Source organism: Aptenodytes forsteri, unplaced genomic scaffold (genome assembly GCF_000699145.1).
Source record: "Aptenodytes forsteri isolate BGI_AS27 unplaced genomic scaffold, ASM69914v1 Scaffold257, whole genome shotgun sequence".
NCBI lineage: Eukaryota > Metazoa > Chordata > Aves > Sphenisciformes > Spheniscidae > Aptenodytes > Aptenodytes forsteri.
In genome coordinates this window covers 592,974-608,211 of record NW_008795194.1, presented here as the reverse complement: position 1 = coordinate 608,211, position 15,238 = coordinate 592,974, and the positions used below count along the sequence as shown (strand labels likewise).

At 38.2% G+C, this 15,238-nt stretch overlaps 1 protein-coding gene across 1 annotated transcript in view; it reads right to left on the bottom strand.

Moving 5' to 3' along the window:
* MYO3B (myosin IIIB) overlaps positions 1-15,238 on the bottom strand; it is a 207,858-nt gene that overhangs the window by 117,541 nt on the left and 75,079 nt on the right. The window contains 1 exon segment of the mRNA XM_019471869.1: positions 5,576-5,731. Within this exon segment, the coding sequence (XP_019327414.1) occupies positions 5,576-5,731 (156 nt within the window).

Sequence of the window (15,238 nt, the reverse complement as noted above, 5' to 3'; positions counted from 1 at the left end):
TATAATGTATTAAGGAAAGCTATTAATAGCCATTTCATAAGTGGAGGAACAGCGAAATATCGAGGGTAAGTGATATAACAGATGTTACACAGTAATTCAGAGAGGGAATGAGGAATAAAACACAAAACCTCTACCATGTTTTTGTATTATAATTCAGAGGGTGCCTAAACATTCTTGGTATTTTACTGACATGCAATTGCATGAATCCCTATCTTGAAGAACTTTTCCCTGAAATACAGCAAGATTACGATCAACTTGACTTGTGTACCCTTCTTTACTTAGAGAATATATAATTAGCCACAAAGTTTTTATCAACACTCAGTTATTATTACTGTACCAAAACATTTTTGTAATTCTGTGCCCTGGTTTCGGCTGGGATAGAGTTATCATTCCTGACCAATGTTTGCATGCTCTGTTGTCCACATCTTACTGTAACTTAGATTCCTACTTTTTTCCAGTTCTGCAACTTAAAGTTACGTGAGGTGCAAGTCTTTAGGAATTAATTACATTTCTTGTTCTCACAATGTTATTATGCACGAGGACACTATTTGAATAACCTGAAAGCATTTCACAGTCCTTGCGTGAGTACAGGATTGGTAAAGTAAAAAAAAAAAAAAGAAAAAAAAAGTGAGAGCCTGTGACAGCATCCTCTCCGATTTTAAGAAATGCTTCTGCCTAGGTGAGTACAGGATTGGTAAAGTAAAAAAAAAAAAAAGAAAAAAAAAGTGAGAGCCTGTGACAGCATCCTCTCCGATTTTAAGAAATGCTTTCTGCCTAGAGGCAGCTATATATTGATGGGAATAAGAGTGCTCTGGCTCCCAAGATGAACGACAAATCAGTGTCCATGTGTTAAAAAGTAATGATGTATTTGACTTTAGAATAGATGGGAAAGAAAAATTCAGCATTGCTGGAACGAATATATGTGAAGCAATGTTCTGATGTACTAACCTCTATTTTTAAGGATTAAAGAGCTTTTATAAAAATAGAACTAGTGGACTATTTAACACCAAATACATTTCTTAAAATTAAACTTCATATAACTGCTTCTATGGCAAAGCTGTTAATGAAAAGTATATTGTTGTTAATTAGCATTTATGCCCTAGTATTGTTAGAAACCAGACAAAACATACACATAGTTAACAGATTATAAAAGGGATATGGAGAAGAGATAAAGATAATACCCAGAGCTCATCCTTATGCAGCTGTGACATTGGACTTTCTCACAAAGTTCTTCCCCATGAGAGTATAAGAAACAGGCAATGCAGGAGTGGAGTGCTGATGCTGAAATTTCAGCTTCACTCAAGACCATGGCAAAACTCAAGGATTTCAGTCTAAAACATGCCAACAGATGAAAAAAGAATCTTCTTCCTCATTACAAGTGTGGAAGGAGGGGTATCCTGGCTGGGTTTTCTGAAACTGAACACACCTATTTGCATAAGGATGGGAGATATCTGCATCTCACTGATGAAAATAATTTAGGGAAAAATAAAGCTGGTGGAAAAGTTTCAAAGAGCATCTTTTTCAGTAAAAAAAGCAGGAGCAATTGTTAATGCCATTTTTCATTTTAAAAGTCATCTTTTACTAGCATAAACCTTTTCTTTTTATTGTTAATTTCTAACCTAAAGGAAATAATAGAATATAAAGTGCTCTAGTAAGTTATCGCATGGCAAAGTGACAACAGTATGTTTGTCAGCAACAAACTGATGACAGCAACCAATGTGTGCATTAGTAGGCTCCTTTGAGCTCAGCAAGGACAATGAAGTGCAGTTCAGAGGTAAGAAGAACTGTGCTGAAGTTAAGCCTATCTATACTGCACACAAGGAAGTTTATAAATGAAAAATGAAAGAAACTGAATTAAGGAGATGTTTCAGTCTGTGGCTCCAGAGGTCGACCCAGATGATCCTGCCAAAAGGGGACAGCTTGCTTCTTTCTACCCCTTTCCCCCTTATTCCTGGTCATGTGAAGTATTCCCTCTTTTACTTCAGCTATGTCAGTTGAGGCACCCCTCTGCAATCACTAACAGAGTAGAAAATTATCTGTGTGTTTCTGCTGGCTTAGTTTTTTTTCTCTTATTTTAGAAGTTCTAACTCAGGAGGTTTTGACAATCACTGGAGCTGCAATAAAAACAGCATCATGAGCTTGTTCCTGGAAGTTGTGGGAAAATGAGAGAAAGAAGCCAGTTCTCTCCTTTTCAGTAGCAGTGAACTGCTAGATCAGCTCTCCACATCTCTCCCCATCATACCCTCTAAATCAGTAGTACTGACTTTCCAGTCTGCAGGCTTGCTCTCAGGCACAATGACCTTAAGTGATGTCCCAAAATAGGCAAAACTGGCATGGTTTAATTGGAAAGAGAATCCTATTAAAAAAACCACAGGTGCTGAGTCAGCAAAGAATCAAAAGATGCAAATGCAAAGCACTGATGCTGGAAGACTTTCAAATGAGACAAAAGCCAGATACCTCCTGATCATTTGTCATCACCAGTGACTCCCTGGGTTCCCTCACAGTAGAAGTGCTGTTAACACCAGCACCCTGATGATTTTCCAGTTTCTGGTAATTTTCAGCCTGTGCTCTGAACATTTTCTTTTACTTGTCTTTTAAATGATGAAGCTGTAGTGTTGCTGTACTCCTAACAAAGGGCATCTACTTTTCTTTACCTCTGAATGCCAGGGAATTAATGCACATTTCAGTGTACTTGTCATGGGCACATCAATAAACAGAAAAAGCATGCACATATACCCAACGGTATAATAGAAAGGTTTTGCTCAACATGGGTTTTAATTGGCCTATTTACTTTGAAGTGGTGACTATACATTCAGATGACTTCTACAGATCACCACAAATGAACGCCAGTAAATTTTTTTACAGTACCATCTGGTCATGTGTTCTTCTGCATGTCAGATTCTATATTGAAAATTATTTTATAAACTCATTACAGAGTTTTTAAAGGCTTTTAATTGGTACTAATTTTCCTAGGGGGTACTATCTCCCTATTACAGAGTCAAGCTCTTTACTGTTATGAGACTATGTCTATCCTCTGGGGAAAATTATAATTAGATGCTCCTGGTGGTTGGTTCTCTTGTAATAATCTTATGTTTGTAGTCCAGTATTAACTGTCTGGCCCACAGACTTGGTATTTTGCAGGGATATGCTTTTGCAATCTCATTAAAGGTTGTACCAATTTGATCAAGTTTCAAATCTTTGGAAAATCAGCACTTCATCATTCTGAACAATATGTTGTAGATTTCAATGGCAAATGATCACTAAATTTTTGTCCTCACTGAGCATGCTCTCGGCCCTGATCAAAGTGGGCTGGTGCTTCAAAGTACAAGTAAGGATACCATAGTATAATGCTACAACAATCAGAAAGACATTCTTTAATAGCAGTTAGGCCCATTGGCTTCAAAGTGAAGCCAATAGAAAGGCCCACTGGCTTCAAAGTGAAGGTAAAGACAACTATTTCTCCAGCAGCCTAATCATGTCTCCCCTCTTATCGTTCACTGGCAGAGGAAGAAGCCACCTAATTCAGAGGCATGGCTAAAAGCAAACCAAGAGTCCCGGAAAGAACAAGATGGATACAAAGAGTCTGCTGAGAGTAGAGCTTTAAGAGTAGAAAAGAAACTATAACAGACCTGGGAAAGGTGAATTCAGTGATGAGAAAGAACAAGAGGGCTGCGAGCTACATTATCAGGTGAGGAGGAACACCAAGAACAGAGAAATGGCTGGAGAAAGAGAAGAACCTGGACTAGGACTTGCTGAAGCAAGTGATTAGAAACAGAAGCTATTGGAGTGGTAGAGGAAGACGACACAAGAATCTGATTCTAACAGGAGAACAAAGCCTTAAGGACAAACAGAATGAACAGTGAATGGAGACTGATGGGAAAGACGGGTCACATAACGACCTGGGACAGGGAACCTGGGGCTAGTTGGCCAAGTAAATTTGGGGGCATCAGGGACAATAATAGAATTTAGATTGGTAGGGAGGATAAGATTAGGACTAAATCCATTGCAATAGAGTCCCCTTCACCACTGCAATCTGCAGGTGCTACTGCACACAAGTTGCAAATAATCACCCTTGGCAAACAAAATATTTAAGATGGGTCAGGTGGTGACAGGATGGACAAGGAGTTAAACTCCCTTAGGTGAGCACTGATTCATACTGGGGGCACTGGGAAGCAAAATCCTTCCTACATTCCAGTCATGCATAAGCATAAGGTGCAGAAGCTTGTCTGTTACAGCACTCCCAGTTAATATATGGAAAGGCTTGAGGAAAGAAATGCTGTCTTGGTCTTGATTCCTTCTCACTCCACATTATGGAGATAGATCCCAGAAGAATGTATTGGAATACCATGAGGAATCCATTTCAGAGCTCCTCTTAGCACAAGGATTATTTCACTCTGTCGATATCTTCTATTTGGTCAACGGATGGGAAAACTCTGATACCTTTCGGGCCAGCCAACCCACAGCTGATCTGTGAGGTGTTACATGGGGGAGGTCTGCTTAGGAGGCTAGACAGAGCAGAAACTTCTACTATAACACTGGCATAGTTCCCTCACCCACAGTAAGCAGTTCCTGACTTTTCCAGCCAGAAAAGGGGGGGGGGGGGGGGGGGGGGAAGCCAACACAGAAGTCAACTTCATCTTGAAACTGTACTTACAGCTATTCCTTTATTTTAACTTGTACATTTTTGTTTGGGCTGTCAGCATTTAAGCTACAGAGTCTTATGACATATAAGTATACACATGTTTATGACTTATGAATCATGACATTTAATTTTCTTCATCAACATTAGTAGGTGTTTGTTTATAATAATGGGCCAGAGCTTATCTCACTCTAGACAAATTTCATATTACAGAATGATTGCTGAGCTTGGGAAGGTGTGTTCATTTGCATTTAATTCTCTTTTGAAACAGTGAAATTCTGCCACCCTCTGGACAACAACTAAACTAAGACATATTTACAATCACCCTCAAAAGTAAAAAATTCCACTGCTGCTGATAAACTTTCATTGTTTTTTAAGCACATTTTAAAATTAATTACTAGGCTGAATGAAAAATAGCAGTTCCTATTAAACTACAGACAAAACAATTACTTTAAGTACTGAATAGCCTTCTTACTAGTAGTATCTAATTAAACAGCAAACTTTAAAGTGTTCAGTTCTTAACCTTTTCTAGTAGTCACTTCATTGTTCACAGTTGTATTTTTAAAGATCTGCTACCAAAATATGATATAATTTTTCATCATGCCAATATATATTTGCACAAACCAGAACATTCTGGAATTATTAGCATCTCTGTGACTGAGCCAAAGGTGAATACATATAGAACAGACTTCATTGGGAGAAAAAAGGCTAAGGAGAAGGTTGCATTATGGTTGATCATATTAGCTTTAAAAAGTTTCAATGGGAAAACATGTCTCACATTCACATGGCATGCAGCACTTACTGCTATTAATACTGCTAGTCAATGCATTAATATGACCATTTGACACAGTAAATGTCTGTGCATTCAAAGTTTCAACTTGTGCTTCCAGGATTAGTGTGGGGAAGGAGGGCTGCAGCATATATGTTGTACAGTACCTTGTTTTGGCTATGGAGCCTAGCTGCTGTTGATCTTGGATGAGCTCAGCCAGCTGTTTTTGCAAAGACATATCTTTACCATGTACTTGTTTAATAAACGGATGCTCCAAAAGATGAGTGACTGAAGGACGCTTTTCAAAATCCTTGATAAGACACCTGTGACAGAGAAATAGTGGTCTCAGGCAATGATGTTATTTCATTACAGCATGATTTGAGTCAGCTTACTGTTTGGCTGTTATTGTAAGGTAGTTTCTTTTTCCACAAATTTGAGCTCCTCAGTACGCAACAAGACTCTTCCTTTACATTGGAATAAATCTGGCATAAAATAATTAACTAAGTAAATTCACCCTACAAGTATACCAGTATAGAGGCTTTGAATTTGAGCTTATTTAATCTCTCTTTTTAACTGTAACTAGCTTACTATGAAAAAATGGCATCATATCTTTTAAGTGCTGTACAGTTAATATACATTAAACATAACCTAAGATGAATAGACAATACTTCATTCACTTTAATTTTCTACCTATTCTCTAATGAGAGTTTGAATAAGAACTGTAGGATATAGCCTATTAAAAACCACAAGTGAAACCTGTGATACAACACTAGTCAGAACAATTTGACGTAGAGCTTTGTTTTGTTTTTAAAATGAATGTTTCAGATAGATCTTCTATATTGCAATGATAAGTGTTAGCATAAGAATCACAGAAAATTCTGCAAACCTACATAATTCAGACTGGAAGAGAAATGAATGAGTCAGAATTAAATGCTAGCCAGGGTACAAAGTTCTGGCTGTGATAGGAACAGGTGATGTAGTAATGAGTAAAGAGATACATCCTATTAAGTTAGCATAAAATAAAGTATCATGCTAATTTATATAATTGAGATTTAAAATTGAGGAAGCCATCATTAAAGCTTAATTCTTTTCAGTACAATAAAGCTGAAATAATGCAGTCCAAACAGAAGAATGATCTAACAGGATTAGACTGCTTTAAAGTACCCTCTAATTCTTTATATTAAAGAATTCTGTTTATCTTGCTCAAATAATAATGTTGAAATTATTTGAGAATGTGAAAAATAAATGTTGCGATTCAGTGTGTATCTCCCTTCTAGCACCTATCATTTCAGCGAATTATAGCCCAAGATGAGTTTATTTGATGAGATGCATTCGTATTACATACTTCACAATTACGTCTCATATTTGCTGATATTAAGTGATACACGTAAAGTACTTCCTTAGCAGGGCCAAATACTACAAATAAATATCACCTTTTTAGCCAAAAGTTCAATGAAACTTTAATACCTTTTAGAATAATTTATATTCCAGCTGTATCAATAACAATTTGCAAAATTTAAAGTACATCTAAAAAAAAATCATACACATTAATTGATTTCAAATACTACCAAACACATTAGCAAATGATTAAAGTTTAGCCTCACCTCAAATACTTTACTGAAGCCTAAAGTCTGGTCTTAAAATGATGCTGAAATATCTTTGAACATAACTTTAATACTTTAGGTTCCTGAAAACCATTTTCCAACCTCTTCTTGGTACATCTAGTCCAGAAAAGACAGTCTGTAAAATGTGCTAACAGTTTTATAACTATTTTGGTGAATTTTGCTATAGGCTAGAACTGTAGCCTCCTGATAGAAAGACTAAAGTAACAGAACCTGCTTTATCTCCATCCCTCTGAGTGCAAGGCTATAAATACCAGTCCTTCCCCCCCATGAAGAGATCCATCATTAGCCTTCAACAGGTTCTGACAACCCGCCCCCCCCTTTTCCTTTTGTGATCCATGGTTTTTAAGTCAATACACCCACACACAGAATATGGTCCATGCCAATCCTAGTTAAATTTATATGTTTCCTGAGAAAAAGGAAAAAAGCGTTTGAAAAGAAAGATAACATTAATCAGGAAGGCAGAGGAAAAAAACCAAAACCAAAAAAACTATGCAGTATACAAAATCACAGATTGATGGCAAGTATCTGAAATGGAGATTTCAGTCTGAAAAACTCATGCACTCGTGATTTTTACCATTCTAACAATAATTACAAAATTATAGTATTTATGCTGTATTGTTAATATATACATTTTCTTGTTAAATTTGATTACATCAGGAATTTTTCAGTAATGTAACTGAATCCAAGTGAAGCTATGTCATAGACTCATAGAATCATAGAATGTTTTGGGTTGGAATGGACCTCTAAAGGTCATCTAGTCCAACCCCCCTGCCGTGGGCAGGGACATCTTCAACTAGACCAGGTTGCTCAGAGCCCCGTCTAACCTGACCTTGAGTGTTTCCAGGGATGGGGCATCTACCACCTCTCTGGACATCCTATTCCAGTGTTTCACCACCCTCATTGTAAAAATTTCTTCCTTATATCTAGTCTGAATCTACCCTCTTTTAGTTTAAAACCATTACCCCTTGTCCTATCGCAATAGGCCCTAATGTCATGGCAGTTGCTTTTCAGATAGTAGCAACATTAGAGTTTAAATGGATTCTCTTCAAGAAATTACACAGTTCCAGACAGAATATCTTGTGTTTACTGAAAGTGTGAAGAACATACAAATCTTTTACCTGGTGGTATGTAGTTATTAATATGAATTCTACTCTGAGGTCTGGAACAATGCACCTCCAAACACACTCTACGGACAAGATGCAGAAGTTGCAAGAGAAATTTTTCCATATAGTTGGCCCACAGGTGAAACATCCAAATGTCCAGGATACTGCATTCATTAAGGAAGCCCAACAAAAAGAGACGGAAGGAAAATATTTTAGGGAAAAAAGTTCTTAGCTTCTCCATTATGTGCCTGAAATGCTAGCTGTTTAGGTCTGGCAGGTGTTTTAATGAGCATAGGTAAGTTCTGTCAGGGAGGCGGTCTTGAAGACTACTTTACGATTACCTTTGCTTAGGATTACCTGCCAATCCCCTGCTGACTATTCACTTTGCATGCATGCTACTCTTCTGCTTTGCAACTATCAAAGTTTATATATTGTTTCATCTATATGCAGCCTTCATTCTCTGGTGGTAGGATGTTTTTGCAATCTGTGGTCACTTAGGATTTCACTTGAAACACAAGTAAAACTTCATGAATTCATAAGGTGACCAAGCTAATGACACAAGACACATCCACATGATTCTGTGATCAAAGTCTCTGTTCCAAGCTCAGACAGAGCACACCTACTATTGTGCCAAGTTTGTGCCTATATCAGAAGAACAGAGCCCTTTCAGATGGTTAGTGAGATGCCACAACAAAGCAGAGAGCTAGTAACTAACAGCCGTGCAAGGGTGAGGGACAGCTGCTTAAATTCTCATCTGTAACTTCTTGTGTGAGTACTTCTACTCCAGTTCAGGGAAGAGACTGACAGGAGAATATACATCTCCACTGAAGTTGGTTTAATCCATCAAGTTAAATGGCAAGCTCGTAGCACATTAGGAACACAGCAGCAGAAAGAGGAGGCAGGCCGTAGGGAATTGATATGTGTACGGCATATACACTCTCCTTTTGCTCTGAAACAGCAGAAGTGTTGACACAGTCACTTCTAGAACTCCTTATTACTCCTTATTATGTTTCAAATTCCAGTAAGTAAGTGGCTTGCAGATTAGCCACAGTAGGTACTGTGGACTCAGTGTGTACTCAAATATTCAGTGCCAATTTGGTGAAAGATAGTCCTTATGTTTCTCCTCTTGGTGCATATTCCTTTGTCCTAATTCCTCTCTATGTAGACAAGAACTATTAATATTCTGAGGTATATTTACATGCTCTGCTACTACACACTGTCATTTCAACTGTGTTGCTTTTAGTGCCACACTGAATGCGTGCTGCTGTTGTTCTTAGTCAACGTTACCTGTAAAATAACAATTCTTGGGCCACCACCTACGTGCTAGTGAAAAATGATGCATCAGACTGCCAGTGTCACTGCAGGTGTTCAGTAAGGTATCATCTCCTACACTGGAAGCAGTATTGACACTATACTGCTCTTCAGAAAAAAATAATTTAATACAGAATATCAGCTCTTACGATGCTAGAGCCTGCATGAAGGTGAGCATTATCACAGTGTTTTCTACTGACCTGCACCCTGAAATAGAACTATAATGTGTGAAAAAGTTAATCATATGGGTGCCTGAATCCAAAGTTGCCAGTTCATTCAGTCAGGAGATGTATTCCAAGTAAAGGCCAGAAAAAAGGAAATCAAGAAGTAATACACAAAAATCCAGCAATATTAACATTTGAAAGAGGAAGAGTACAGTAATAAAACAGCTTTTATAACGTCACTTATCAGAAAATATTCTTATTCAGTGCAGCCAACAGAAATTAGTGTGTGTGTTGTGCAAGTAAAAAACAATATTAAGAAGTCATATCACTGAAGGATTTGCTTCTGAGGAAAGGAGAAAACTAAAATATCTTCAGGTGTTCATCTGAGCATTCATTTAAGACCAATTTGGACAGTTAGCTTAGGCAGTCAAACATCAACCATGTTGCAATTACATATAAAACCAACAAATATGCTGCACCTGTAAATTAAGCCAATTTGTTTGGCCTGTGGGATTGAGTTAAAAAAAAAAAAAAAAAAAAGAAGTGGTGAGACTGCCTTGCACTGAGCAAATTGACTAGCAAATCTACTACAGGATGGGTTTCATATAAGAAAAATGATCATATGAAAATATGATCATATTTGGTCTGCTATTTTTTGGATCTAAAATAATGAGAAGGCTAAGTAAGTAGAGATTGAAAAGGAAACAAACATTATATATATTTGCCTTGATGAAAGTCAATCCATTACCTAATTTGAAATTCTAGTATCTTCCATCATGCTTTCTTAGCTGAAAATTAATTCTCAGAATTCATTAGTGTCACTACATTAAACATAGGTTGCAGCCATTTGCTGCAATCTCTCAGCCAGGCTCCTAAGCACCATTTCCATTCTGCCACAATTACAGGCAAAGATGAAGCATTTATTAGCAGGGGATAAGAGCAGACTCCCATACGCGCAGGCCCGTCTGAGACTGCCTCTAAAAATTCACTGGCTGCTTGCACTTGGACGATAACATTGTTGGAATTGCTATGTCTCAACAATGTAAACTGCCATTTTGCAAGTAGCGAATCAGATGACTGAAAAGGAGAGATATTTATCAGCATTCATGAGCTAATACTTACTAATGAATAAATGGAAATAAATAGATTTCATAAGAACTGCAATGGTGGTCTAAGTCTCCTCTGTGTTCAGAAATAGAAAACAATTACTAACATCATTCACTATTGCAGCCGAACCTAATTAGAGTAGCAGCAGTTACTTCCTTCAGAAATTCTCTTTCATCAGATCTATTATGATCTATTTGGCCACAAGTACTTGCTTTAAAAATAAAGAAACGAAGCAGCTCCAACCCTTTCAGCTTAGTTATATTATGATTTATCTCCAGTATTTTGTTTTCTGTATTTGTTCAGTATTTTGTATTCTGATGATTTCTCATCTGCTGGCAGTGGATTGCTGGAATTTATTTTGTCTCATAAACCAAATATCCAACCAGACATTTAGTCACTGTTTATCATCTACATGCACAGAAGATGCATAGGTTATTATTTGGAAGAAATGATGACTGTGTATCAGACTGTATTAGAGCTGGGGAGTCTACACCACAGCCTCTGGACGAGAGATATACAAAGTTTCCGATCTGTTCAACAAATGGTTAGATAAAGTCCTCACTGCCACTCCTCAGGTCCCTAACCCTCAGCCACTCCCTGGCCCATCAGGGTGCTCTCCCCATCATCTGCTCCTCGCACAGCTCTACACCACTCTCCCCTGCCCTCCAAATACTTCACTGCTTGCACAAGTACCTGCTGCCTAGCAGTGAGGAATCTTTCCAGGACTCTCCTATTGGGATAGAAGAGCTTTCCAGGGTCTTGAACACAGGACTTCAGGTCATCCTGAGGTGCTGGGATCCTCTCCTCCCAATCCCAGAAAAAAGTTACCAGGTTGCCCCTAAAGGTAGAGATGGCTCAGCTGGGGATCTAGAATGGAAATTTCCCAGAGGGAGAGGAGAAAGAGTAAAGAAAGTCCTATTCTCTTGATCCTCTCCCTAAGCAGGGAGAAGGAGGTCTTTAGGTTCTAAGATTTTTATTTTTTCTTCCCCATACTGTCCTGGCTACTTCTATCAGCAGGTTGTTTCACGGCGGAATATTAATGAAATCAAGAGCATGACCCCAACTGGGTTGCCCCTCCTGCTTAGAGAAATGGAAGGACAGACACTGACAAGTAAGATCATCTAGGCCAGGCACATTAGGTCAGAAACTTTCCAGTCAAGGAAGGAAAAGTAACAATCTCAGATTGTTTTTAACTGGTTAAAATGTTCTGTTCCTATCTGTCACTCTGACTGTTCCTCCTACCTCTGTACCACATGTAGCTGTGGCAGACACTGGTCAGTCACAAGCAGCAGAGAGGTGGAGAAGAAAAGACACTTCATGAAATATGTTTGTAATAATGATGCCCACTTCCCTGAAGCCTCCCTGCTTCCCATTCCCAGGCCTGCCCATCCCCCACTGCTGCAGGTCACTCATTTGCAAAAACAAACTAAAAAACTGTGACAGCTTTTCCAGCAGCATTTCTGTTTTCAGTCCTAATTCAACAGGACATACAGGATGCAAATAACCTTATCTTCAGAACTATATATAGAACTATATATAGTTTCCCCTTTGGAAAAAGCAAACGCTGAGCACTAAGGGTATGTATATAGGTCAAATAGGTCTCCTGTCTTGAACCAGCATCGCATGACAAATAACAAGGATTTTACTGGTCCTTCTGCTACAATCAGATACCAGCATGAAAGACTGAATTTATGACAAAGTACTCAATCATCACGTGCATAATATAAATTCTGATGGTCAGAACACATTTATATCTTTATTGATCCGCCTTTTGGTAGCAAAGGCCATAAATTACTAATACTAATACTCTAACACGGAAATGTCACCAGCACCTGTTTTCTTAATAAATCTTCTTTCAGTTTAATTTTTAACATCAAGCACCATATGGTGTAATTTAGAGCACACATCGGAAACCTAGCAAAGGTTCACTCACACTGAAATTGTAAAATTAGGTGTAGTAAATAGCTTTACCTCTTCTAAAGCTTCAAAAATTACAACAGGTTTACCAGCCTCCTTTGGGCTGAGTAGACACAACAATTTATTCTGGCTCATATACATGGTTTAAAGAACAAACAATGGAAGCTCTATGGAGTGACACCTCTTGCAGCTCTTAGAATGGGTCAGACTTTGCTCATGTTGAAACCCTTAGAATTTTTCCAGTGACAACAGAAATTCAGTCAGAACAATTCTAGGGAGCATCTCAAAAACACCAAATACATTTATTTATTGTACGATGAAACTGGGGGGTTTCTAGCCTTTTACCAGGAGTGGGTCTGCTCTACTTCTTTGGCCTGTCCTTGAAGACCCAGGAACACAAAGAGCCTTCAGAACCTTTTACAACTGAAGCTTTTTATTAGAAACAGTGTGTTTTGCATTTGTACCAAACATTCTCCCTTAGGTATCCATCCCCCTTTGACACTACAGCATGCAGCTGATTTGAAGCAGTTGGAGTATAGAGAAGGTAGGAGGTAAGGAAAGCATAGTCTGATACTGACAGTTTATTTCTTTTACATCTTATGTCATAGCTGGAAAGGCAGCTAAGGACAGAGATATTTTTCTCTCGTTTAGAGTTTAGTGCATTATTTCCTATCTTCCAGTAAATAAGGACAGCCACTAAAAAGGCAGTTGTAGATCCGCTACGCCATAACCACAGAGCAGCTGGGAAAAGTTTCTCACTTATACACCACTAAGCTGACTGCCTGATACCCTCTGCTGCGAAACCCCAAATCCAGCCACACTATGACATCTTCGTTTGAAGTAATTCACAAACACCTGGGCAGATGAGATCAGGTTAGTTCTACTAGTTGGGAGTCCACAGGCAGTAACAACATTCTTCCCATTACTGTGTGCCAGACCTGACCTGCACCCCATGGCCCACAAGAGGACAGCAGGCGCATCTGTGCTTCCTGGAGCTTCCCTTAATCTAAAAGTATGCTGGACTGTTTCATTCCCAGCTCTGCTGTTGATTATTGAGTGACTTTGAGCAAGATGCCCTTCATCTCAGTTTCTTCAGTTGTAAAAGAAGGAATTGAACTCTTGTCTCTATTCTACAAGTACAGATGACTTAAAAATCTACTGACAGGAATAAGGCATTACTATTCTACTGTTGCTTCACCAGTCCAATGCAAAGGTACTATTATCAGGCAGAAATGCTGGATTATTATTTGGTTTATATTTTTTGCAACTCCAATTTTTACTGCTTTCCTATTTCCGTACTTCTGCCTTTCATACCATCAAAAATGCATTCCAAACAAACCTGGATCATCTAGAATACGTCCTTTCTTTGAGAACTAGAATAATTTAACTGGAAGGAATAAGTCCACCCCTAAAAACAAACTACTACAAGATCAGCACAGACATATTTCACTTCTCTTCGCTCCTGCCATCTTCTTTCCTTCCCACCCTGCATCTTAGTGTTTGTGTCTACCACTTCTGTCTTACTGTGCTCAGTCTTCTGCCATGCTCAGTCTTTAGTTTTACCAAATATTATGGAAGTGAAAACCATGTAGTAACAGGTGGTAACATCCTGCCTTTACACTTCCTTTCAAGTGAAGCAGAGAGATAGCAAACATTAGCTATTAAAAAAGGCTTTCCTTCCAATAAATGGTAATAATGTTAGAGCTCCAGAAGCATCTAAGCTTCAAATTAAGCTTAAAAAGCCTCCCAGTGAAAGAGCAATAGGCAGAGACTACTTGAGAAACTGAAATACTGGCACTTAATGACAATAGGAGCTTGAAGAGGGGAGTAAGGAAACTTTGCCTCATCAGACAATTACTTCACATGCTCCCTCTGATACTATAATCTTCTATGCAGCATACTATTCCTAGAATTGCCAATGCTTCCCAAATAGACTTGTCACTCCACCATGGATACGTATCTTTCTCACTACACTATACTTACTACTGTTAGTGTTTACAATTGAGAACAGCAAGCTAATAAACCCACAAACCATGGGAACCAAGGGAAGAATGAGTGCTTATCACTAATGGTAAGGAACTCAACAGTATACTTTACTGAGTGGAAGATCTTGATACTATGACATTTGTAAAATCTAGCACAATTCTTTACAGGGTCAGGACTTCAAACCTGCATGGGAGTTTTTCTCACCTCTACCTAAAATTGCAGTTTTTTACTACAACTGCTCATTAGAAAGCTGAAGATAATTGCATCCATTATATATGCCCATTCATCTGTATAAAAACATCTCATGCAATACTCAAAAGTGGTGGAGATCTTTTGTCAGGTACTACAATTTAGTATTTCAAGTTCATCTGTAGACAAATTCTCAAGAGTCTACATCAATGAATAAAATGCGAAAATTTACAGATTTGGTGGTAACCTTACACATCGCAATTTGTATCTTTGTGACATTTGCAAACCTCTGTCTTCTTAGACACTATGAAATTAATGAGTTATGTCAAACGCATATCATGTTCTCAGTGACAGAAACGGTAAAATGTTCTTTATGTAATATGAATAGAATGTCACTAAACAATTGCTGAGATTGTGAAAAATTTAAT